Raw genomic sequence first — 27,720 nt, 5'->3', positions numbered from 1 at the left:
ATTTACTTCATGTCAGTTTAATCTACATGAAAGTATTTTCATTCACATCATAACTTTCCATGCTCTAAAGCAGAACATGAAGCAGGGTTGGTAAAGTGACAGTCAAAAATTAGCAGCCACTACATTTAGCCTGTCGTATGAGAGAAAAGCGACATGTAGCCTGCTAAGCTTACAAAGCATTTCCTGCTAAATATTTAGCCAGAAAACTAAATATTTCATTGGTAAACAAAAATGTTTACATGATAAATAATTTTCCAAATAAGTAGCTTGGTAGCTAAATATTTAGTTAGCATGCTACATATTTGCTAATTGAAATGTTTGAATTTGTGACATTTACAAGTCTGTGTAAAAAAATAAAACCCATTAGCTTCTGTTGTAACAGGCTAAACATGTCAAAATCTTGATGTTAACTTTTTACAGTGTAACTTTACCAAAGGCTTTCAGGAAATCTAAATATCTTTTCACACCTGCAGTGTGTCTCACCAACCAGCAGGTGGCACCAAACATCAACTCTAAACAGAAGTTCAACCAGCTTCACTGTTTTACATGAAATGTTTGTTTGTGTTTATTTCCTGTCAAAACAAATCAGCGTAGATTCTTCATCTGAGATGTTTTAGAAGAAAGAAAAATTAAACATCTGTTGGATTATTTCAGCTGAAACTAAAAACTAAAAGAAACTGAACTAAAACTAAACTGAAACTAAAAGAAGAAAGTTAGGGCAAGCAGTTATCGCATATACTCAAACCAGTCAGTGATCAGCAGTTTAACTAAGAGATTAAAGCTCCTGAAAATAATACAGTTAATGTGGAGGTGGAGGTGAGGAGTTCCAGATAAAATCCAGATGTTGCAGAGTTAGCTGTAGCATCCAGCTGCTGGGCGGTCCCTCAGTGTCCCTGGGACAGGATGGATGTTCAGAGGACAGAGACGTTCCCCGTCGCTCACCTTCTGCGGCAGCGAAGCCGGGTGGTTCTCCACTATCAGCCTCTTCAGGTAGTGCACCCAAAGCCGCTTCTCCTCCTGGTTCTTGGTCTGCGGGAAGGCGAGCGAGAGTGAGACGGCGCCGGCGTTGAAGCTGGACGAGACGTCGAGGGTCTCACCTGGACCACGTGCTGCTGCTTGGGGATGGTCTGGTCCGACACCCGGAAGCTCAGCGGGTCCTTCAGAGTCTCCACCAGCTGCAGATTGCAGCACTGCAGGGGACGGAGGACAGTGAGGGGGACAGGCAGACGGGGGACAGACAGACAGACAGGCAGACAGGGTGTGTCCCTTACGAAGATGTGTGTGCTGTAGACGAACTGCTCCAGCCTCTTCTTGGCGATCAGCAGCATTTTGTCGAACAGGAAGAAGGCACGCTCCTTCTTCACCCTCTGGACCTTAAAGGAACCTTCCAGAACCAGATCTCCGAATCCGGTCAGGTCCGGTCCGCTCCAGTTCAGCAGCAGGGACTCGATTTCCTGACGGAGGTTAAAGGTTAACCAGCAGGTGTTTGGTCTCCAGGTGGGACATTTTGTTCATCCTTCTCTTTCTGCTTCCTGACGAGGATTTTGAACGAACGTAAAAACTTTTTGTGGAAATGATTTCATTTCCATCAACCGTTTCTAACGTGACTCTTCAAAATCCCGGCTGGAACTCGGCTGCAGTGAGACAGGACAGGAAGAGCATCGCATCATTTCCTGTGCAGAGGGAATGTGCTCCCACGCAGTGAGGCAACCAGCTGGTTTTGCTCCTCCTGCCTTATTTACTGCCAGCATTTATGAAAATTAGTGCTTTTATTGCAGCAATGCGTTAATTGCCATGAACTAATGCAGCATAATAACCTGTCCAGATTTATACTTTATTTCCTGAACGCTGCAGAATTTTCTGGTGAATATTTCTTCCACATTTCATCAGCAAGTTTTACAGTTTCTGTCCCAGACTGGGATTCAAACCCTCAACCTCCCCGGTGGCCCACCTGCAGCCGCACGGCGTGCTCCTGCTTCCTCTTCATGTCGTTGATGTACCATGCCACCGCCGTCATGGTGACGATGGCGTCCTCCACCACCTCGTAGCCCGCGTCGTTCTTGTCCACGTGTTTGGAGAGTTCCTGGAACGAGAAACATCGTTTCTGCAACGTTTTGTTGCTTCCAGGACCTGAAATGATTTGATTTTTCCTCAAACAGAAACTTTGAAGCTGATAATTAAACGTCTAACAGGAATAAATGCATAAAGATCAGAAGGATGTTAGTTTAACACCTGCAGCAACTCGGCCGATTCTGGATCAGCAAAGAATGAAAGAGAATCACTGCAGACGGAGCAACGGGGCAATGCAGCAGCAACAGGTTGCTAATTCAGAGCAATGTTTCTCTCCGTTTTGTGACCTGGCCGGCTCAGCGGTGGGTTTGGACTGGAACTGGTTTCCTGGGAACAGCAGCGTGTGTCTGCTGGAGTCATGAGGACGGACCTGAAATGTTTCTTTACAGCTCATCGTTGGACAGAGACACGGAAAACATCTTTCTGGTTTTATCTTGACACTTCAGACTAAACCGGAGGATTTTGTGGAAACAGCCCAGAATGCGGCGATGGTTGTTCAACGTTGAATTGCGGTCAGAAAGGTGGATTTTTGGATGAGGGCAACGTCTGATGGTGGATCAACCTTCAAACAATCATCCAATGAATGTTGAAGAGATTCATTGGTTCAATGTTGGTTTGTGGTTGAAACCTAAGGATTGAAATGCCGACGTCTGATCAACGTCTGATCAACGTCTGATCATGTTAGATCATTTTGAACGACATGATCATTTACAATAATCATCTACCAATAAAATTGTGTGCTTATCACCAGTGAAGAAACTTTTAATGCTATGTTATGATGCATGAATCCACATCGATTCCTTAACTTTTATTCAATATAAAATCAACAAAAATCTGCATGTAGATCCACATTCAGATGATGGTTGAATCAACATTGATATCATGTCAGTTATGGTTGAATCGTTGGTTCAACATGAGAGTCATCGACCACTTTCCATGTCGTTTCACTGCCAGGCTTCAACGAGGATTCAATGTTTCTGCCATGATGTCCTATCTGGGAACTTACTTCCTGTTTCCTTTCAAATATTTATTGTGCTGCTTCAAACTGAAATAAACAGTTTTAACTTCAGATATTTAAGCCAAAATAAGTTCCAGTTTCAGCCAATCTAAAATCAGACCCTGGTGGGACTCGAACCCACAACCTTTGACTGTCTTCACTGGTGTTGGACTAGGAGCTGATCTGAGAACCACAGAGTCTTCAGCCCACTGATAAACACACCTGATCCCACAAGTTGGTCAGGAATTTAACCGATAACCAGATTAGCCCTGGATTCTTAGCAGCTCCTCTTAAAGCTGTTAGCAAAGCAACAACAGTGGCTCATTTACTTTAACTGAGCCTGACATCAGCTACAGTAAACAAACCTGAATTTCTCCCATCTTTATTTAACTTTGGCTACATGCTTTTTACTTAGCTCAGATTAGCTACATTTTCACTAGCCTAGCATAATTTTTCCTAGTTTATAATGTTTTTATTTGGTTTCTATTAGCTTGTCTTGGTTCAGCTTAGCTTATCTTACCCAGTTTATCTTGATTTAAGTTAACGTAGCTGACCTTAGCTTGTATTGGTTTCCATTTATTTTAAATGTTTACCTTAGCTTAGCTTGTGTTAGCTTATACTATAACAATTAGATTATTTTCTTTAATTCAGTTTGATGAAGTTTCTCAGAGTTTATTTAGTTTAGCTGATTTCTGCTGACAGTGCAGCTGGTATTTATCGCAGGTTGGCCTCAGCATGGCTGACGGTGGTGGGAGTTTGTCCTGTAAACGGTGTGTTGCTGGTTCAAACCGACTTCATTTCAACTCTTTCACAGTTTCTAACAAAGTGGTGAAACATAGTTTTAGCTCCTGAATGCAGTAGCAGGTGTATTTAAGGTATAACCTGATTGTTGATTGAATCAAGCTTATTTTTTAAAACGGGACATTACATATCAAATAACATTTACATGTAAATATATGAGATTATAGGCAGATCCTGTCGGCAGCTCAAAAGTAATTTTTTGAAATTTGTTCAGGCTGTATGTCTTTGCTGCTCCTACCTGCCAGTTACTGAATACCACATTAAAAGTTGCTGTGTATATTTTGGATATTTCTTTAAGAAAAGCCAGGCAGCTAAGCTAACATAATGCTGGTAGTTTTGTTTAATTATAAATTGGCGGAATTTGATACAGCAAGGAAATTTATGAAAATGTTTTAAAGAATTTGCTAAAACCGTCTTCCTCTTGTCACTCATCATTTAAACAGAATCTCTAGACTGAATAGAAAAATCATTTCTGAATCAAATCACAGATCCAGGTCATTCTGAAAACGGTTCCCTGTAACCTCAGAGACTTTAGGGTGCGTCTGACCTGCAGCAACAGGTGGTACTTCAGGATCCTCTGCACGGGTTTGAGCAGGTACGTCTCCAAGGGCAGCGAGTGGTTCAGGGTCGCCTGCCGCTCCTGGAAGAACCGGACCAGACTGCCGTTCTTCATGCAGTCCCTGAGGACCGCCACCGAGCTGCGGGGACACAATGGACACGGTGAGAACGTTCGTCCATGCAGACAGAACGGCCTCCAGCTGGACCCACAGACTCAGAGGAAGTCTCTGGTGAAGGCTCCATTCAACATGGAGGAAAGCCGAGCAGATCCGGGTCGAGTCCAGATGATGAAGGCCCGTTCTGGAGCATCCAGCACAGCAGGAAGCCGAGGAATCCTCGACAGCAGAGAGGAAGAGGAGAGGAGGAGGTCAGGGCGCCGATGGGGAACCGGACACGATGCTTGTCCTCCACATGAACGTTAATCAGAGGAAGGAACTGAGGCGGTAATGTCTTCCACAGACGTTCAGCAAAACGATTCAGCAGACAAAGTTCAGCCGCAGCATCATCAAACCAACATGAAAAAACTAAAAATATTCAGAATGAGTTGAAAACTTTTGATGCTAATCAGCAAATGCTGCAAACATTTTAACATCTGTGATGTGGAAACATTTTGGTTTTGCAGGAATCATGATGCTTCTGGATTATTTCTACATAAACTATTAGCTAGTCAGCAGATTTAGAAGAACATCGATTCTTTGAAATGACTCCTGCCTGACCTGAAGCTCATAAAGAGATCCGGCAGAACCGGGCCATGCAGGTGGTGACATGGCTTAAACCTGCTGACATCCGCAGGAAGCGTCAAACCTCGGCTGTTTCTACTTCCTGGAAACTCTCCTTCTACTGCTCTAATTTATTCAGCGAGCTCTTAAATAAACAGCAACTTTTTGGTGGCTTGGTCAGTTTAGTCCTGCTTTCCTGCTGTTTTAGTTTGATGGTGCTTCAGTTTTAAAGCAGTACAGAGCGGTTCAGACCTGTACGACGCTAACGCTAACGTTTCTGGAAGCCAGTCAGAAGGTAAATGATGGCTCTGTGACTGGGGGAATGTTGTAAATGGTTTCCAGCAGAAGCCAGGCCTTAAACCCAGTAACCCTCTCCGTTCCTCCACGGCTCATCGGCGTCCAAGTGGAGCTCAGCAGGATGGATGGGTTCAGCATGTGCCGGCTCTCCTTCCCCTGAGGTCTGCTCCATGTTCCAGCTGAATTCCTCTCTGCTGTCAGGCCTGCAGATGCTCCTGGAGATGTTCTGCAGTTTGGATCAGCTCCATGTTGAAGAACAACCCAACGAATCCTAAAGAACAACCCAACGAATCCTTAAGAACAACCCAACGATTCCTAAAGAACAACCCAACGAATCCTTAAGAACAACCCAACGATTCCTAAAGAACAACCCAACGAATCCTTAAGAACAACCCAACGAATCCTTAAGAACAACCCAACGATTCCTAAAGAACAACCCAACGATTCCTAAAGAACAACCCAACAAATCCTAAAGAACAACCCAACGATTCCTAAAGAACAACCCAACGATTCCTAAAGAACAACCCAACGATTCCTAAAGAACAACCCAACGATTCCTAAAGAACAACCCAACGAATCCTTAAGAACAACCCAACGATTCCTAAAGAACAACCCAACGATTCCTAAAGAACAACCCAACGATTCCTTAAGAACAACCCAACGAATCCTTAAGAACAACCCAACGAATCCTTAAGAACAACCCAACGATTCCTAAAGAACAACCCAACGATTCCTAAAAAACAACCCAACGATTCCTAAAGAACAACCCAACGATTCCTAAAGAACAACCCAACGATTCCTAAAGAACAACCCAACGATTCCTAAAGAACAACCCAACGATTCCTAAAGAACAACCCAACAAATCCTAAAGAACAACCCAACGATTCCTAAAGAACAACCCAACGATTCCTAAAGAACAACCCAACGATTCCTAAAGAACAACCCAAAGATTCCTAAAGAACAACCCAACGAATCCTAAAGAACAACCCAACGAATCCTAAAGAACAACCCAACGATTCCTTAAGAACAACCCAACAAATCCTAAAGAACAACCCAACGATTCCTTAAGAACAACCCAACAAATCCTAAAGAACAACCCAACGATTCCTTAAGAACAACCCAACGATTCCTTAAGAACAACCCAACGATTCCTTAAGAACAACCCAACGATTCCTTAAGAACAACCCAACGGTTTTTAGATTTTTTTAGTTTACACCTGTTGTGTTTCTGCTACGTCTGTACATCTGAAGCACAGCCACATCCGCGAATAGCAGAGAAGGAAGCAGTTTCTCTCGTCCCATTGGTGATCATTTCTGCTTCTAAACCATCTGATTGGATGCTGGGAAAGACTATTGTCATCTTCAAGTTTGCTAAAAGGAGTTAGCCTATCAGAATCTATGCTAGCCTAAAATAACATCTCAATGCTAAAATGTATTAGCTAACGCTAAAGTGAGCGTCCACATTTGTAAAGAAGCTCCATGAATAATCAGATTTTGCTCCAACTTGATGAACCTGAAGATTAAAAACCATAAATATCTCTGATGTTCAACTCCTATGGTTACTTATTCAACAATTTTTCAGCCAAAAAGGATTTTTTTGAACTGAAAATGTTGCTTATTTTGTCAATATGTTTTTTTTGATTAGGAATTGATTAATTATTTCATTATTTCTGTTCATCCTCTGGAGAACAGAAGTTCCTTTAAAAACAAGGATAAAGAAATTATCATGTAAATCAACAAAAATTCACTGAGAAATAACAAAAGCAGAAGATTTTCCGAAAAAACATTAATATTAAAATTATGCTGAAATAAAAAGTGAACTCACTTTGGGTAGTTCATGCAGTACAGCGTGTAAATGTCAAAGGCTTCACTCTGAAAACCAGGAGAGAAGAAGAGGTCAGAGCGGGAGAACCACAGGGCTCCAGGCTCGGCCCACTCTCATTTTAACATCACTATAACATTTAAAAGCTTCAGTGTAACAAAATTATTTCAGAACAATTTTCAGTTTTAACAGCAAGTTCATGAAATTAATTTACATATTTCTATATGTAACCATGTTTGGCCTCTTATTTTTAGACGATAGCACCTTTATTTCCAACAGTATAATCAGTAACTTAAACAGGATCAAGTCACTGCAGGCAAATGAAATAAACCAAACATACAAATAAAAGAAAACAACAATGAGGCCAAGGAGTAACATCATCACATCTCTGACTGAGGAAGACGCCATCAGCTCTGGAGGGATGATGTCACATTCAGGAAGTTTATCTGAGCCGAGTTTTCAGTCCGATGTTCAGTCAGCAGACGCCTTAAAATAACCCAGACACTTCAGGTTTTAATCTAATGTCCTCAGCTGCAGACAGGAAATTCAGTTCAGCTTTAATCCAAGGAAACTGCCTGAAAATCTGAATTTAAGTTTTAAAATAATCACAACTCTAAAGTTTATGTTCCTCCTTTGACTTTAATCACAGAGCAGAGAATAAAATCCTCATCAATGAGCCCGTTTCACTCTAAATTATCTGAAATGTTGTCATATTTGAGCAGTGGGTCTTGAACCCACAACCTCCTGCCCCGGAGTGAGGTCGGATTTGACCTGGGATTAGGGTTAGTGTTGATGGATGATGTTTCTAACTGAACAAGTATTCATCTGGTGGGATTATTTTCTACCTGATCTACTTGAAGACAAATTATGTTTAATTCCATGTATTTAGTGACTTGTGTCCAGATTAGAGCTTTAATTTGACATGTCTCCATTCATGCAACATCTCAGCCCGCAGGCTGTCCAGAACCTTTCACTGCTTATTATCCGTTCTGAACCGGGTCGGGTCAGAACGGGACTCACCCGCTCTACGAAGCACTCTGCGATGGCCGCCGCGTCAGGACTGCGCTCCAAATCCTCCAGCAGGTCACTGAGGACGGACAGAGAGACAGACAGGCAGACAGAGACGGAGAGACAGGCAGAGAGACGGACAGAGAGACAGACAGGCAGACAGAGACGGAGAGACAGGCAGAGAGATGGACAGAGAGACAGACAGGCAGACAGAGACGGAGAGACAGGCAGAGAGATGGACAGACAGGCAGACAGAGACGGAGAGACAGGCAGAGAGATGGACAGAGAGACAGACAGGCAGACAGAGACGGAGAGACAGACAGAGAGACGGACAGTAAATTCTGTGTTTAATAGTCATGAAATATTTCAGTGAAAGTTGGAGACATTTTGTACATCAGTTTTCCGTTTTGCGCCCCGGAGTTTTTCCTGCCGCCATCTTCAGCTCCCTGTCGTCGAGTTCTTTACAACAATTCACATTTAAAAGAATGAAAACGCCTCAGTTTTCACATACATACAAGTTTCCAAGCTAGATGTATGTGTGCTCTGTGTGCTGTTCCTCTGTTATTGATCATTTCACACACAAACAGCTGTTAAGTCATACAATGCTGACTAGAAAAAAAATTCCCCACATCGTTTTAGCGCCTCCTATGGGTTGCATGCGGTGCATAGCCACTTTTTGCGCCACTGTACAACCTGTATAGCTTGGAATGATCATCACCTTTTATTTTCTTCCTTATTAAAATAAATATTGTGCAAGTCTGGCCCTTGTATTGGACCGTTTCTGTTCCAGGCCTCATATATTTAGTTTTGACACCCAGTTCTGACTTTTAACATGAAGCTATGCAGCTTTCAGACCCCAGGGATGGAAACAGCCCAAAGCAGTGAAGTAAAAGTAGGTCAGAGGTCAGTCTGGTTTATTTGGAGCCTCAGAAAACATCTGACAGTCAATATTATTCACTGTTGTGCATTTTGGTCCTGGAGAGAACAGGCTAACAGGGTTGCTGTGTTTCCTCTGGAGAGTTAACGTGACGCTGAACGGACCTGGAACAGCCGGCAGACCTTCAGCCTGAGATCTGTTCCCACAGTCCGTCCTCAGCGTCATCCCCGCAACCTGCCAAGTCCAAGCATATTCCCCTCCTCTATCTGGGAGCTCCGACTCTCCTGTTTCTTCTGTGGCCTTCATATATCTGCTACATTCTCTTTATGAAACACAGATGTGTGTAAGAGCCACTACTACAGCTGAAATTCTCTGTCATTAGTCCCAGAACCAGTCCGATGGAAACCAGCCAAGCAGCTCTTTCTGAGGCTGAACGTTTGGGTTTAAACCCTGCGCAGCAGCTGGTCTTGGTTTTAAACATCATCTTTAATGTTTAAAGAGCTTAAATATGACAATAATCATCCTTAATAGACTTTGCTTGGATTTGATATTTTGGATTTTACACAGTATTGCATCATATTTGTCCTTAGATGTCTGTTTTTAGTCAAACGGTTACCAGTTTATACATCACATTGCATTAGGAGTCAGAGGCAGCACATATGGGAGTAATCTTGTGGGAATGTTTGTTTGAGCATTAGGAGCAAAGTTCTTGGTGGCAAAAATTGAGTAAAAACCGAAAAATGTACATAACAAATGAGCCAAACCTCAAATTCTGCCAGTCTGGAAAGCCAGGGAGCGCCTCAAGGTAGTGTACTCAGATCAATCCTCTTTATCACAGGATCCCACTGCCTCAGATTATCTCCCATCATGGTCTCAAATTTCAACCATATGCTGATGATACTGTAGTGATCACAAAAACCCTAAATTCCTGCTTCAATGAAAAATATAGGATTTGTGGAATCCTATAGTTGTTGGTGAAACAATGGATCAGAAACCGAACGGGTTCTGAGGAAGTAAACAGCCTTACTTTGACTGTTCTGTTCTGCCTGGAGATTCAGATTATTCCAAACGTCGACCCAGTACGCTTCTGCTGAAGGTTTGACCTTTAAGCAGCTGAGAAAATACTCTGAACATTTTCTTCTTCTCTGAAAACTTAACTGACTGGTCTACAGAAATTTGAAGTTTACATTTAATTTGTTTCAATTTTTTTTTAACTCAATTAAACCTTTAGGAAGTGGCTTTATTATTAGCATAATAACTTATCCTGATTTTCTGGAAAGTCAAAAATTCTTTCTTTTCCTGAACTGGACTGATTATTTCACATTGCCACATCAATCCACTAATAACTAAATCATTCTGGATCTTGCTGGGTGTCGCCGCTGGTAGCTAACCAAAAAGTTAGCTAACCAAAAAGTTAGCTATGCTAACGCTACAGTACTAATCAAGAATGATAGTTCTGCTAACGATAAGTCAACACAGTACATAGCGGAAGCTAATGCTAAAGCGTTAAATTTAACCATGTTGCTACCCACTATGTGTCATGATAAAACAACAGTTTATCGCCCTCAGGAGGATCAAATTTGTCATTAAAGATCTATCTGGAAATTAGCATGTTACAGATTATCTGGAAAATTGATTTAGGGAAAACTAAGTGTGCTAAACATTTTCAAAGTTAGCAAAATCAGCAGATGAAAAATTAGCTCTATTGTTAGCGGTTTAGATAAATTGCTGCCTGGGCTTATTCTAGTTCTGGTCAGTTTCTGATTTGCAGTCCATCTTTCCTCCCAGATTCCTCTTGTTACTTAGAAATTATACTGCCTATAAATGGCACTAAAACCAAATCAAGCAACAGATTACAAAAAAAATCGTTGTTAGAAATTTGGACCATGAATCAAGCCTTATAAAAGCGGATGAGGTTCTTCTACCAGAGATATTCTATCCTCATCAGGCCCAGACTAGATGAACACCAACAGATGGAGCGCCACCCAGTTTGGCTCTAGACTGGAAAATGAACCCACAGTTCTACCAGTCTTGAGAAACCAGTCAGACCAGCCGGTCCATATGGATCAGAGGAAGTTTGGTATTAAAGCTGCAGAACTTGGAGTTCCATCTGTTCCCAAACTAATGATAGCCTCAGGTGGCTGAGCGATGCAGATGTGACTGCATGGTCACAATCTGCAGATCCAGGGAATGTTCTCATGGATTACAGCATTCCCATTTGTCCCTTTAAACATCCTTCACTGCTGATCCAGTTGATTAAATGCCTGTAAATGCAGTTCTGGTGTTTGACTTTTTAATTACCTATTATAAAGATTTTGTGGTTTATGTGCTAAATATGAGTCTTCACCCCTGCAAAGGAGCCTTCAGCAATCCAGGAGAAATTAAACTGAACGGCAAGTCAAAACATTCCAGAGAAACTGCTGGTTTCTCGCGTCCGCCTGGAGTTTTCCCTCTGAAGGTTTGAAGCGAGAACTCCTTCACTGGCTGCAGAACCTGACACGGTTAGACGACACATGTTTCTGAAACGAGGTCAGGCAGGAAAAAGCACTAGCAAAGCTTGGCATGCTCCGCCTGCATCAACTCCACATTAAGTGTTCATAAAATTTATGTGCAGCCATATACTTCATAATGTTGTAATTTTTCTGAAACCCTGAGAGACTTTGGATGGCAACCAGTCAGTGAAGAAAGCAAAGTGAGTTATGGTCAAACGTATTGTTGAGCTGCTCTGAACGCAGCCAGCGTTATTTTAAAGAGACAGGACGGTGAAAACCTCTCAGACTCCCAGAGGAATCAGCTTCCTTTTTATTCCTACACAGCTAATGATGGATCACTCACTCTCTGGGAAACTTTGGGAGATTTGGGCAGAAAGCAGTTATTTTTTAGGCTTAAAGGTTTATTTCACTGAGTTGTTGTCAAGATCAACAAACACAGGCTGGCCCTGTCGCCACTGCAAATTATACCGACCTCTACCAGATCATTAGAGTGGGGCATTACACAGATAAATTAAACCGAATGATGCCGTTCAGATCCATCTCTTTTTCTAGAAACACTTCAGTTCCTGTCAGATGATGTGTTAGTTTCATCCTCCAAAACCAACTAAACTGGATTTCAGCAGCATAAAGATATGAAGTGCTGACATCCTTCAGTACGTCACAGTAACCAAGAAATCGCTCAACACCAAATGTTTCCCTTAGTTTTCACTATTTGATGATGCAGCCGAGCTCACATGCTATTTGTTGAATTTAGGCTGAGGTAAAGCAAGATTAATTAAGTTATAAAAAAATACAAAAAACTGCCACATTTACCTATCGTATGCTTGGCTACCGTAAAACAAATGTTATTAAGCTATTAAGCAAGCCAAACTAATGTAATTTCAGCTGTTCTAAGCTAGGCTAGGTTAGCTAAGCGAAGGTAAGTACAACATTTATTGAGCAAAATAAAGCAGATAAAGCCACAGTGAAATAAACAGTTTGAAGTTAAACTAAAATCTTCAAACTGACATTGAAAATAAGCTAAAAGATAAACTGTCCTGAGAAAAACTAAAGAAGGTCTAACCCAAGGTATAAGAAAAGCTTCTCAGCAAAGATGATAAGCTAACAAGCTAGAGCTAAAGTTAGCACAGTAAAAACAAGATGCATTTAACAAATTTACACAGTTTGTAGCTATTAAAAGTAAAAACTATCATGAAGCGAACTCCTTATAACAAGGTATAGAAATTCATACTGAACAAAAACACTGCAGGAGACTCAGCTCAGCGTCAATAACGACACACAATCCAATCTGAGGGCGGCCATTATTATTAGAGCGAAGGAATCGAACCCGTTTAATGACTCTTCATCAATAATCTGAATGGACTGAAAGTGAAGCTTTGAGTCGGACCAGAACCGAACGGGTCACACGACGAACAGCAGAAGACAGAAAGATGAGGGAGGCTGGGCATTGTCAGGAGAAGACGCCTCCTCTTCCTCCTCCTCCCCCTCCCCCCCTCTTCCTCCTCCTCCTCCTCCCCCTCCTTTTCCTCCTCCTCCCCCTCCTCCTCCTCTTCCTCCTCCTCCTCCTCCCCCTCCTTTTCCTCCTCCTCCCCCTCCTCCTCTTCTCCTCCTCCTCCTCCCCCTCCTCCTTCTCTCTCCCTCCTCCTCCTCCTCCTCTTCCTCCTCCTCCTCCTCTCCCTCCTCCTCCTCCTCCTCCTCTCCTCCTCCTCCTCCTCCCCCCCAGGCGTCAGGCCTCGTCCTGCGGCCGATGGACCTCGTCTCATTACTGGCTTGCGGTGAGGCTGAGGGAAGTTCTGCTGTTTCCTTTTAATGCAGAGACCACAGAGGAAGAGGAGGAGGATGAAGAGCAGAGGGATGCAAATGAGCTGAGAGTGAAAACGAAGCAGCAGAGAGAGAAACTATGTATCTGATTCCACCGGGTCAGCGAGGTCCAAACCGTCCGAACCGGGACAGCGCTCAGATCGCTGTAAGGGAAGCCAGAAGGGCCCAATTCCTCTGGAACAAACGGATCTGTGAGCGCAGCCCGGTGGAACCATCAGAACCATCAGAACCAACGGAACCATCAGAACCAACGGAACCAATGGAACCATCAGAACCAACGGAACCATCAGAACCAATGGAACCATCAGAACCATCAGAACCAACGGAACCATCAGAACCAACGGAACCATCAGAACCAATGGAACCATCAGAACCATCAGAACCAATGGAACCATCAGAACCAACAGAACCAACGGAACCATCAGAACCAACAGAACCAAAGGAACCATCAGAACCAATGGAACCATCAGAACCATCAGAACCAATGGAACCATCAGAACCATCAGAACCAACGGAACCATCAGAACCAACGGAACCATCAGAACCAATGGAACCATCAGAACCAACGGAACCATCAGAACCAACGGAACCATCAGAACCAAAGGAACCATCAGAACCAACAGAACCATCAGAACCAACGGAACCATCAGAACCAAAGGAACCATCAGAACCATCAGAACCAAAGGAACCATCAGAACCAACGGAACCATCAGAACCAAAGGAACCATCAGAACCAACGGAACCATCAGAACCAACGGAACCATCAGAACCAACGGAACCATCAGAACCAAAGGAACCATCAGAACCATCAGAACCAACGGAACCATCAGAACCAACGGAACCATCAGAACCATCAGAACCAACGGAACCATCAGAACCAATGGAACCATCAGAACCAACGGAACCATCAGAACCAACAGAACCATCAGAACCAAAGAACCAACGGAACCATCAGAACCAACGGAACCATCAGAACCAAAGGAACCATCAGAACCAACGGAACCATCAGAACCAACGGAACCATCAGAACCAAAGGAACCATCAGAACCATCAGAACCAACGGAACCATCAGAACCAACGGAACCATCAGAACCATCAGAACCAAAGGAACCATCAGAACCAAAGGAACCATCAGAACCAACGGAACCATCAGAACCAAAGGAACCATCAGAACCAACGGAACCATCAGAACCAACGGAACCATCAGAACCAACGGAACCATCAGAACCAACGGAACCATCAGAACCAACAGAACCAACGGAACCATCAGAACCAACGGAACCATCAGAACCAACGGAACCATCAGAACCAAAGGAACCATCAGAACCAACGGAACCATCAGAACCAAAGGAACCATCAGAACCATCAGAACCAACAGAACCAAAGGAACCATCAGAACCAATGGAACCATCAGAACCAAAGGAACCATCAGAACCAATGGAACCATCAGAACCAAAGGAACCATCAGAACCAAAGGAACCAATGGAACCAACAGAACCAAAGGAACCATCAGAACCAAAGGAACCAACAGAACCAAAGGAACCAACAGAACCAACGGAACCATCAGAACCAACGGAACCATCAGAACCAACGGAACCATCAGAACCATCAGAACCAACGGAACCATCAGAACCAACGGAACCATCAGAACCAACAGAACCAACGGAACCATCAGAACCAACGGAACCATCAGAACCAAAGGAACCATCAGAACCAACGGAACCATCAGAACCAAAGGAACCATCAGAACCATCAGAACCAACAGAACCAAAGGAACCATCAGAACCAATGGAACCATCAGAACCAAAGGAACCATCAGAACCAATGGAACCATCAGAACCAAAGGAACCATCAGAACCAACGGAACCATCAGAACCAAAGGAACCAATGGAACCAACAGAACCAAAGGAACCAACAGAACCAACGGAACCATCAGAACCAACGGAACCAACAGAACCAACGGAACCATCAGAACCAACGGAACCATCAGAACCAAAGGAACCATCACAACCAACAGAACCCACAGAACCAACGGAACCATCAGAACCAACAGAACCATCAGAACCAAAGGAACCATCAGAACCAAAGGAACCAACAGAACCAAAGGAACCAACAGAACCAAAGGAACCAACAGAACCAACGGAACCATCAGAACCAACGGAACCAACAGAACCAAAGGAACCAACAGAACCAACGGAACCATCAGAACCAACGGAACCAACAGAACCAAAGGAACCATCAGAACCAAAGGAACCAATGGAACCATCAGAACCAAAGGAACCATCAGAACCAACGGAACCATCAGAACCAACGGAACCATCAGAACCAACAGAACCAACAGAACCAAAGGAACCATCAGAACCAACGGAACCACCAGAACCAAAGGAACCATCAGAACCAACGGAACCATCAGAACCAACGGAACCGAAGAAACCTGGTCCAAGTCCGGATCTGAACCTGGTTCTCCTTCCAAACATCAGAGCAGTGTGTTCTGGTCCGGTCTAATCATCTGTCCAGATGAGTCAGACAGGGGAACCGGTCCAATTAGAACCAGAGGTGTAGAAACTTTGACTACACCCCTAACCCGGCTGGACGCTTTCATCACCTTCCCGTTCCTCAGGACTGTTAGCCGCTATGTAAACAGAGCCACCTCTGTGACTGCTGACCTCTGACCCCTAACAACCCCCGGCCCATGGGAGTCAGTGAAACATGTTGCTGGCAGCATCATGCTGTGGGACAGTTGATTGGAAGATGGATAAAACCTGTAGAAAAGCTGAGACAGAAGTCAAGGTTCACTTTCCAGCCTGAACATTCAGCCGGCGATATTATGGGATGGCCCAGTCAAAGTCCATCCTGAGGTCACTGCAGATCCCAGGATCTCTGTCTGCTGGAGGAGAGGCTCTCACACAGCTAAACTCTCCAAACATTTTCCCGGTTTTCCCTCCAAGCGTCCAAACTCTTCCAGTGTCTCATCAGACCAGAGGACAAAACGGACAAACTGGTCTCTGGGCTCGATTATAATCTGTAATCTGGTGGTTTTTGGGTGCTGGCTTCTTCCTGGCTGAGCCTTTCTGCCCATATCTGAACAGGAAAAATGTCAGTGGATTTGTGCCAGATCTGTTTTCATGAGGTTTTGTTTGCAGGTGATTTTCACCTTTCGATACCATCAACATGAAATCACAGAATGAAAACAATGTTTATTAAAAATGACATTTAAACTTTATATTAATGAATTTATACACACGACTAAAACAAGTTTGGAAAAAAGAGCTTTTTACTTCCTGTTTGCTATTTTTACATTTTTACTGTTAGTGTCAGCAATATTAATACTGCTGACACTAATGCATAAAAATAAAATGTCGGCACTTCTGGCTTTCCGTACAGAGCCGAGTGCTGTCATGTTTGAGCTATGCTGGATGAGGTAGCCTTTCTGGCTCTGTTATGTCTGCCCATCTGGTACAGTGTGTGTGTGTGTGTGTTGTGATGGTTGTTATAAACATATTAACTTTATAACTGCTGCAGCTCAGAGTCAAATAAGGAGCCTTTCTCTGTTTCTCAGACAATATTTCCCATGAGAACCGGCGGCAGGAAGCAGAATGGAATGAAAACTGTGTGTGTGTGTGTGTGTGTGTGTGTGTGTCTGTTTGTATATGCCATTATTGCTGTGTGAGAGTGTGTGTTTGAGTTGACACAAAGAAAGTGTGAAAGCAGGGAAAGCAGGGAGGAGGAGGTGTGTGACATTTTTTACCAGCTTCCTTCTCAGGCTCTCTCTCTCGCACTCGTGCGCACGCACAAGCATACAAACACACACACACGCACACACATGCACACACACACACACACACACACGCACACACACACACGCACACACAGAGTGTGGCAAGTTCACAATGATATATCATACCAAATTATTTCATCATCATTACCAGCTTATTCCCACACTTATGCTCTCATAGTTTCAGTTTTCTTTAAAAATGAGCAGAGAAATATGGAAATCTCTCCAGAATCTAAAGAAGGGAAAGTTGCAATTCTTAAAGTTACAGTCAAAGATCAACAGCAATAATTTGAGTTAGTTAGTCTGTCATAAGATGAATGAGATTCATTTTTTCAGTCATATTTTCACCACCTTATCAAGTGTCAGATTAGAACTAAACAATTCATAGCTAAATATTCACTTTGCTAATATTTAGCTTCAAACTAAATTTCTCATTTTAGAGAGTTAGCTAGATAGTTGGCTTACTAACAGTGAGGAAGATGACCCACCTGTTGAACTCGTAGATATCCTCGATGTTGCAGAACAGAGAGCTGACCTGCTCTGGTTTCAGCGGCAGAGCGCCGCAGTCGATGATGCAGCCCAGGTAATCCTGCAGAGACACACAGTCACACCTTCATCATCTTCATCACATAATCACACCATCTTCCTCTCTGCTGGAGCAGAAGCAGCTCAGACAAAGCTCACGGTTCTTTTTCAGGTCGAGTTCCTCTGAGTCGCAGCAACAAGTCAGAGCAACAGGAAACCAGAGGAAGATTTACAGAAAAAGAATCAGACAGGAAAAAGAAATGGAGCAAAGATGGAGGACAGGATCAGACCCAAATCAGGAGGCGAGAAACCAGAGACCTAAAGAACCGAAGAACCAGACAAGTGGAGACCTGGAGAACCAGAGCACCAAAGGACTGAAGAACTTAAAACTAAATGATTAAAGAATCTATGCTCGGTTCATCGGTTCCCAAACCGGTTGGGAGTCCAAAGAACCAGACTCCCTGTGGAGGTTTTTATGCATCCGTCAGAAAACTTTAAGACTGGAAAGTAAAATATTTTCTGATGACATTTGTTTTTATTACAGGAATAAAACTTGAGATGATGTCACTTCCTGTTTGCAATGAATCAGTAGAGATTAGTAAAACTCAGCGTAGCTCTGACCAGCTTGTCTAACTGGGGTTACTAATGGAACTGGAAGGAAACCCCTCTGCTGTTCCTCAGAAGTAGAGCATAAAGAACGACTCGTACTAAAACACCATGAAAGCCTCCAGAGTCCTTCAAAGGTTGTCAGTTCAAATCCCAGAAGAAAAATAACAATAAACAGGAGATTTAAGCTAAAGCTGTTGGTTTTTGCTTCTGCAGGATTGTTGGAAAGAAATTTAGTTTGTTGGAAAACATGAAGCGTTTCCAAGATTCCTTCCTAAATTGGAAAACAAGAACAGAGGGTGTGTGTGTGTACTTGTATCTATTGCATAAAGGGAACCACTTTCACCACTCTCACCCACAAACTGAGGACATTGTGGGAAACGAGGACCTTTCCTGGTGCTCACTTTTTTGCAGTTCTGCTGGGCTCTACCAGTTCAGTTCAGGTTAGAAACAGACTAGTACTGGCTAAGGTTAGGGGAAATGTCTTGGTCATGGATAAGACATGAATTCAATTTCTAAACTGAATGGAAGTTTAGTTTGAAGGAAATGTAAGGATGTGTGTGGTGTGTGTGATTAGAACCTAAAAACAATGTAAATAGAGTAAGCAAATAATATAAAAGTTATATTTTATGTATTGATGTTTGTGTCACTTTAATCAGCAATCAGCTGGTAAGCCTGACCTGTAATTGATTGGTAGAGCCTCCATCTTATGTGACAGTAATTTGACAGGAAGGGGACAAGGGAACCGAGGTTGGGAATTGAACTCAGCCCCATTGAGGTCTCTATCATGTATTGGCTCTAAATACAGTGTTTTTAAAGTGAAATTCAGCCTAATTTCCCCAATTTGACTCTTCTCTCATCTTTTCACTGCATTTGTGACTTTGCGTTGCTGACCGCAGTACAAGACTGCATAACATTCTGCTAACCCTCTGCAGAGCTTTAGGTCAAAACAGGTAATTTGATTAATCTGAATTGTGTAATATTAAAAAGTTAATCTTTTCTGAATCAGGTTGACGCTGATAGCAATAGTTTTAATAAAACATTTCCATATAAACTCCAGAAGTGTTCCTCCTTTCGTTTCCTCACGGTTTTTCTGTTTTTACGGGTCGCTCTGGTTTTTATTTGCTCCCGCTCCTCGGATTAGGAGCACCTCTCCACGTCTTCCCTCCCTTCCCCCTTCCTCTGTCTGGCTGAATGACTCCCCCTCCGCTTCCTGTCCCATTTGGCTGCAGGTCAGCGAGCGATCCCCTCTGTGTCAGTCAACAGTTTGTCCGCTGAGGAGCTGAACCAGGTGGTGTGACCCGCTGGCAGCTGCGCTGCGCAGCAACCTGAACGTCTTCAAAAGAAAAACCAGTCTGTAGGGAAAGAGGAGCTGCTTTCACCCGGCCGTTCTTTCCTTGCTTTGCATTCTGCTTTGTTACTAAACACGCACACTCAGAAACACACAGGCCCATTATGGTTGTTGGTTCAGATTCCAAGTGGGCCTGACATCATGTAGCCTCAATCAAAACCAGACCTCAGACTGCAGAGAGCAGCAGGAGACACTGCCCCGTGCAGGACCAAAACGCAAACATGCACCTATCATCTAGCAGGAATCTTCCAGGAATCCTCCAGGAATCTCCAGGAATCTTCCAGGAATCCTCTAGCAATGCTGGAACTATAACTTGCTTTGCTGAAACCCAGCGGTGTTCACAGAGGAAAACCTTCTGCTCATAATCTAATTCTGCTCAGCCTTGACTTCATCTGCAGTTCTTAATCTGTGATGCAAGATTTAACTAAATCAAAACACAATTTTACACCTACGCAGTCGGTTACCATGGAGAAATGATGAATTATGTTCACTTTCCAGACAGAGGATAGAAAGCTCCTTAATAAATATGACAGTAAGCTGGTGAGTTTAACATGAAATTCTCCTCATGAAACAAAATATGGGATTCGTCTTCAGCCAGCGGTTGTTGAATGTGTTAAAAAAAAAAGGAAAATATTTTTTTACAGCCAGCAGTGACAGCACAGGTTTGACAATGAAGCCTTTTACATGCTCAGCTCCAAGCTGCATTTTGGTCTGACTTTAACAGTACGACAAATCTAAAGTAACCTACATTTGTACAAGCTAAGCTAGGGTAAGCTAACTCAAGCTATAATAAAAAAAAAGCAAGGCTAAGGAAAGCTACAGTAATGTGAGCTAAAATAGTTACGGCAAGCTCAGATAACATGCATCAAATAGACTAAAGTCAAATAAAAAAAAATCCAAGCTAAGCTAAGATGAGCTAAAATAAGTGCAGCTTGAGAGAGCCAGCTTTACTCACCAATTATGCTACAAAAAACTAAAATTAGCAAAGCTGGAACCAGTTTAAATGAATTGAAATAGGCTAAGCTAAAGCAAGGTGACCTAGGCTAAGGGAAGCTAAGCTAATATTAGTTAGCTTAGCTTCTAATGTAAGCTAACTTAAGTTAGCTTACCTTCCAAGGTAAGTTAGCTAAAATAAGGTTAAATACAATAAACTTATATGAATTCGGTTCAATTCAATTCCAAAAAAAAATGTCGTCGTCACTCCTGTTATCCAAGTATCTGATCTCCGTCAGTCAGCTGGGTACAGAGATGTTGGAATAGTGGATAATGATGGAAGGGACAGACTGAACTTCTTGTTTTTCTCTCTGCTCTGCATCCATGAAGCCTCCTTTCAACTCCTCTGGGGGCTTGGGGTCAAAGTTTAGGTATGTTTTGAGCTTTGGGGATGCCAAATAGCTTCTCCCAGCTGTACAAACAATACCTTGTTACCACGATTACACATCATAACAGCTGTCCGACAGTGAAAAAGTAAGAACAAGAATCTTTCCAGCTGCGCAGCGTCCAGAACCAGAACAGCAACAATTCAACCATGGAGGAAAAAGTCTGGCTGCTTGAAGGGAAAACAGAAGTTTGAACATGGCGCCTTAAATATCCTAACGATCAGTAAACACACAGACTCCACCGAAAACAGGAAGGTGTGAATGAAAGTGAGCTGGGATGAAAGCTGGAGAGATAAACAGCAGCAGCAGGAGAAGCTGACGACAGCCGTCATGGCTCAGGATGAAAGCTGCTGTAAATTCACTTCAAAAGCCTGGTTCACACACACACACACACACACACACACACACACACACACACACACACACACACACACACACACACACACACACACACACACATAGACACACACACACACACACATAGACACACACACACACAAGCTCACGCACGCACACACGCGCGCACACACAAACACACACACACACACACACGTACGCGCACAGCTGGTGCACCTGGACCAACGACGGATGAAATGTCTTCAATCATCCAAAAAATTCAACAAAACATTTGAAACACTCCTCAGGTAAAGTCAAAGTCTAAGTCATGCAGCAGAAACACAGTGAAGCCTGGAAAAGCGTCACAACGCGCTGAAATAGAAATATTAAAATCTAAGCGCAAACGGGGCCAACCCGCTAACGCTGAGCTAACAGACATGCTAACGAGGATTTAGTAACGAGCCTAATTAATGAAGGTAGAGGACTCACATTTTCCTGTCTGTTCCTGACGATTGTTTCCATAAAAAGAGAGAGGTTCAACAGCGCCATCTGTCGTGGAACACAGGAACAGCAGCCGTTTTCTCATCCAATTGCTCGTCGACAGCCGGAGGAGTCGAGCAAATTAACAACTGGCCTATTCTTCAATATGATCTGTTTTGGAATAACTTAGCTAATACATTTCTAAACATAGCAAGGACATTTGTTTCAAGGCTGGTAAGAAATGTGAAAGCTAAAGTGATGTCCTGACGCAGCACAACTCTGTGAATTCCCCACCCTTAATACCAGCAGTGAAGCACTATTCCACCCAGCAGAGCAGCATGAGCTGCAGACGGTCAGGAGAGTCACTGATCTTCTGTTTTATCTCCTCCTCTACATCCTGTAGGTGGAGCTAAACCAACCGCTAATACATTTCAGAGAACCAGCAAGCAGAAAGAGTAGAAGAAGAAAACCATGTTGACCATAAAGAGAAAGCTAAAGATGAATGCTGTGAACATGGAGGTGAAGTGATGAATGTCATCAGAGGCCAACGAAGCGAATACAGATAAAATGAACCCAAAACAATTTTCCTGCTGTATTACTTTTTATTTACACCTAATTTATACTATATGTTTTCACAATGATAATGAATCAATCATCTTTGAATTTTCTTTCAGGCTCATTTCAAATCTTTCACTCCAGATAGAAACTCGATTCTTTCAGCATTCCTTCGGAAATTATATTTTCCTTTTTAAAAAACTTTTTCTTTCTGTTTCACTAAAACTCTTGAGGACAAAAACATTTCTTCCATCCTGAAAACGTGATATATTCCCTACTGCTTCATCAGCAGGTAGAACAGAAGCCGCAGCAGATCCTTAAAATGAGACATTTTGTCCAACAGGAGACTCTTTTCCCCAGCATGGACAACGATTGGAGCGGCTCTCACCTCCACGATGCTCTTTAAATCTCTGACGTAGGTCTGCTCCGTCTCCACGATCTCCAGAATGACTCTGTCCAGCCTGGACAGCTGCCGGGGCGTGGCCCCCCCTGGCAGCGCCGCCGCCGGATTGGCTGCGTGGCCTGCCGCAGCCATCTTGGAGACCCCGCCTCCGACTGGCAGGGGCGCTCCAGTGGGCGGAGTTAGGAGCGGCGTGAGGTCCAAGCTGATGTCGGAGCCGTTCCGTTTGGCCGTGGAGGACGAGGCGTTGTAAGTCGGCACGGCGCCGTACGGCAGAGAGGAAGAGGAGGAGGAAGAGGAGCAGGAGGCATCCTGCAGCGAAACGGAGGAGGTGGAGGAGGACAGGGACAGGGAGACGGGGCGCTCGCCGTCCGAACACACGGTGTTGACGGAGGTGCAGGAGGACGAAGACGCTCCTCGCTCGCCGGCCGACATCATCCTACCCACAATCCCACTCAGGGACGAGACTGAGGAGGGACGCTTGGCGGCTGCAGAGACAAACGTCAGTCCGTCAGAACAGAAAACAGTTTTTACTGTCAAAAACGAAACGGAACTTTATTTCAGCAAGCAAATAAAACAATCCAGTGTTTCTGCTCCAGATTATGATTTCATAAGTTTTTAATCGAACTTAATTTTCCTGCAGGTGGAATAAACCACAGTATCGTCTGCATCAGGAGAAACCTGCACATGAAGCCAAATACTGAACCTTGGTGCACACCTTTGAAAATTCAGATGAAGTTCACATTATTAGCAGCTCATCGAAAAACAGGACTGTTAGTATCACAGCAGGACGTTTATGAGGAAACTAAACCCTGAGGACCACGATTTTAAATTGTAAGACATTATTGCTCAATCATAAAAGTTCACTTTATAATTAAATCATCTACAAAACGACTTCTTTAGTTTTTGGCTGAAGACCAGGAATAAAGATCTGCTGCTAGCGCTACTTAGCTTTGGTTATTTTTACCCAGAATGCCCTGCTCTGTACTCCACTTCCTGCTTTTGGAGCGCTCTCTGATCTGCTTGATGTTCACATTCAAACTGAATCAGACAGAGGTTTGGAGGACCTGAGGTCAGAGGTCAGACCTCACCAATCCAACCGAACTTTGACGAGACTGACGGACCGGAGTCGGGTTAAAGCGGACCGGAGTCGGGTTAAAGCGGACCGGAGTCGGGTTAAAGCGGACCGGAGTCGGGTTAAAGCGGACCGGAGTCGGGTTAAACTGGACCGGAGTCACGTTAAAGCGGACCGGAGTCACGTTAAATCGGACCGGAGTCACGTTAGAGCGGACCGGAGTCAGGTTAGAGCGGACCGGAGTCGGGTTAAAGCGGACCGGAGTCACGTTAAATCGGACCGGAGTCACGTTAAAGCGGACCGGAGTCGGGTTAGAGCGGACCGGAGTCGGGTTAAAGCGGACCGGAGTCGGGTTAAAGCGGACCGGAGTCACGTTAAATCGGACCGGAGTCAGGTTAGAGCGGACCGGAGTCGGGTTAAAGTGGACCGGAGTCACGTTAAAGCGGACCGGAGTCACGTTAAATCGGACCGGAGTCACGTTAAATCGGACCGGAGTCACGTTAAATCGGACCGGAGTCACGTTAAAGCGGACCGGAGTCACGTTAAAGCGGACCGGAGTCAGGTTAGAACGGACCGGAGTCACGTTAAATCGGACCGGAGTCACGTTAAAGCGGACCGGAGTCACGTTAAAGCGGACCGGAGTCACGTTAAATCGGACCGGAGTCAGGTTAGAGCGGACCGGAGTCGGGTTAAAGTGGACCGGAGTCACGTTAAAGCGGACCGGAGTCGCGTTAAATCGGACCGGAGTCACGTTAAATCGGACCGGAGTCACGTTAAATCGGACCGGAGTCACGTTAAATCGGACCGGAGTCACGTTAAATCGGACCGGAGTCACGTTAAATCGGACCGGAGTCACGTTAAATCGGACCGGAGTCACGTTAAATCGGACCGGAGTCACGTTAGAGCGGACCGGAGTCAGGTTAGAGCGGACCGGAGTCGGGTTAGAGCGGATCGGAGTCGGGTTAAAGCGGACCGGAGTCACGTTAAATCGGACCGGAGTCACGTTAAAGCGGACCGGAGTCACGTTAAATCGGACCGGAGTCGGGTTAGAGCGGACCGGAGTCGGGTTAAAGCAGACCGGAGTCACGTTAAATCGGACCGGAGTCACGTTAAAGCGGACCGGAGTCGGGTTAGAGCGGACCGGAGTCGGGTTAAAGCAGACCGGAGTCACGTTAAATCGGACCGGAGTCACGTTAAATCGGACCGGAGTCACGTTAGAGCGGACCGGAGTCGGGTTAGAGCGGACCGGAGTCGCGTTAAAGCGGACCGGAGTCACGTTAAAGCGGACCGGAGTCACGTTAAACCGGACCGGAGTCGGGTTAGAGCGGACCGGAGTCACGTTAAATCGGACCGGAGTCACGTTAAATCGGACCGGAGTCACGTTAGAGTGGACCGGAGTCACGTTAGAGCGGACCGGAGTCAGGTTAGAGCGGACCGGAGTCACGTTAAATCGGACCGGAGTCACGTTAAAGCGGACCGGAGTCACGTTAAATCGGACCGGAGTCACGTTAAATCGGACCGGAGTCACGTTAAATCGGACCGGAGTCACGTTAGAGCGGACCGGAGTCACGTTAGAGCGGACCGGAGTCAGGTTAGAGCGGACCGGAGTCACGTTAAATCGGACCGGAGTCACGTTAAAGCGGACCGGAGTCACGTTAAAGCGGACCGGAGTCACGTTAAATCGGACCGGAGTCAGGTTAGAGCGGACCGGAGTCGGGTTAAAGTGGACCGGAGTCACGTTAAAGCGGACCGGAGTCGCGTTAAATCGGACCGGAGTCACGTTAAATCGGACCGAAGTCACGTTAAATCGGACCGGAGTCACGTTAAATCGGACCGGAGTCACGTTAAATCGGACCGGAGTCACGTTAGAGCGGACCGGAGTCAGGTTAGAGCGGACCGGAGTCGGGTTAGAGCGGACCGGAGTCACGTTAAATCGGACCGGAGTCACGTTAAATCGGACCGGAGTCACGTTAGAGTGGACCGGAGTCACGTTAGAGCGGACCGGAGTCGGGTTAGAGCGGACCGGAGTCACGTTAAAGCGGACCGGAGTCAGGTTAGAGCGGACCGGAGTCGGGTTAAAGCGGACCGGAGTCGGGTTAAAGCGGACCGGAGTCGGGTTAAAGCGGACCGGAGTCGGGTTAAAGCGGACCGGAGTCGGGTTAAAGCGGACCGGAGTCACTTTAAAGCGGACCGGAGTCACGTTAAATCGGACAGGAGTCGGGTTAGAGCGGACCGGAGTCGGGTTAAAGTGGACCGGAGTCACGTTAAAGCGGACCGGAGTCACGTTAAATCGGACCGGAGTCACGTTAAATCGGACCGGAGTCACGTTAGAGCGGACCGGAGTCACGTTAGAGCGGACCGGAGTCAGGTTAGAGCGGACCGGAGTCACGTTAAAGCGGACCGGAGTCACGTTAAATCGGACCGGAGTCACGTTAAAGCGGACCGGAGTCAGGTTAGAGCGGACAGGTGTCGGGTTAAAGCGGACCGGAGTCGGGTTAAAGCGGACCGGAGTCGGGTTAAAGCGGACCGGAGTCGGGTTAAAGCGGACCGGAGTCACGTTAAAGCGGACCGGAGTCACGTTAAATCGGACCGGGGTCAGGTTAGAGCGGACCGGAGTCGGGTTAAAGTGGACCAGAGTCACGTTAAAGCGGACCGGAGTCGCGTTAAATCGGACCGGAGTCACGTTAAATCGGACCGGAGTCACGTTAAATCGGACCGAAGTCACGTTAGAGCGGACCGGAGTCGGGTTAGTGCGCACTGGAGTCGGGTTAAAGCGGACCGGAGTCGGGTTAAAGCGGACCGGAGTCACGTTAAAGCGGACCGGAGTCACGTTAAATCGGACCGGAGTCACGTTAAATCGGACCGGAGTCACGTTAAATCGGACCGGAGTCACATTAAAGCGGACCGGAGTCAGGTTAGAGCTGACCGGAGTCGGGTTAAAGTGGATCGGAGTCACGTTAAAGCGGACCGGAGTCACGTTAAATCGGACCGGAGTCGGGTTAAAGCGGACCGGAGTCGGGTTAAAGCGGACCGGAGTCACGTTAAAGCGGACCGGAGTCACGTTAAATCGGACCGGAGTCACGTTAAATCGGACCGGAGTCAGTTTAAATCGGACCGGAGTCGGGTTAAAGCGGACCGGAGTCGGGTTACATCGGACCGGAGTCACGTTAAATCGGACCGGAGTCAGTTTAAATCGGACCGGAGTCACATTAAATCGGACCGGAGTCAGGTTAAAGCGACCTGGAGTCGGGTTAAAGCGGACCGGAGTCACGTTAAATCGGACCGGAGGCGGGTTAAAGCGGACCGGAGTCGGGTTAAAGCGGACCGGAGTCACGTTAAATCGGACCGGAGTCAGGTTAAAGCGGACTGGAGTCAGGTTAAATCGGACCGGAGTCGGGTTAAAGTGGAATGGATCTGAACTTAACATCTGCTGTTTCCAAACAACAACCTGAAAACAACTGATGTCATTATAAAACTTCCTGCTTACCTGGCTGTAACCTAGGCAACCTGAGGAGAGACAGGAGGAAACAGGCAGCAACAACCTGCCATCTGTCAATGCAAACAGGAAGTGACCTGCCATCTGTCACTGCAAACAGGAAGTGACCTGCCATCTGTCACTGCAAACAGGAAGTCTAAGCAGCGGAGCGTCAGTTCCGGCTGATTCGGGTCTTCCTCTTTTCATTGTTTTTGTTGTTGCTGTCCCCCCTCCTCATGCTGACGCCACCCCAGATGACCTCTGACCCCCATCAGGTCGACCTCCAGGTGAAACTAAACGTC

The 27,720-nt window shown here is 45.1% G+C and overlaps 1 protein-coding gene across 1 annotated transcript in view; it reads right to left on the bottom strand.

The window, feature by feature from the left end:
- Positions 1–27,720, bottom strand: part of plekhg2 (pleckstrin homology domain containing, family G (with RhoGef domain) member 2) — a 38,915-nt gene that overhangs the window by 2,359 nt on the left and 8,836 nt on the right. The window contains exons 3-11 of the mRNA XM_055028133.1: positions 22,857–23,356; positions 17,725–17,825; positions 8,284–8,350; positions 7,267–7,313; positions 4,416–4,566; positions 1,952–2,083; positions 1,272–1,454; positions 1,098–1,190; positions 943–1,029 (exon numbers count right to left, since the gene is read on the bottom strand). Coding sequence (XP_054884108.1) covers positions 943–1,029; positions 1,098–1,190; positions 1,272–1,454; positions 1,952–2,083; positions 4,416–4,566; positions 7,267–7,313; positions 8,284–8,350; positions 17,725–17,825; positions 22,857–23,356 — 1,361 coding nt within the window. The remainder of the gene's footprint in view (positions 1–942; positions 1,030–1,097; positions 1,191–1,271; positions 1,455–1,951; positions 2,084–4,415; positions 4,567–7,266; positions 7,314–8,283; positions 8,351–17,724; positions 17,826–22,856; positions 23,357–27,720) is intronic.

The sequence above is a fragment of the Poeciliopsis prolifica genome, unplaced genomic scaffold, assembly GCF_027474105.1.
Source record: "Poeciliopsis prolifica strain line A6 unplaced genomic scaffold, Auburn_PproV2 SCAFFOLD004, whole genome shotgun sequence".
NCBI classification, from domain to species: Eukaryota; Metazoa; Chordata; class Actinopteri; order Cyprinodontiformes; family Poeciliidae; genus Poeciliopsis; species Poeciliopsis prolifica.
This window is presented reverse-complemented; position numbering and strand designations above follow the sequence as displayed.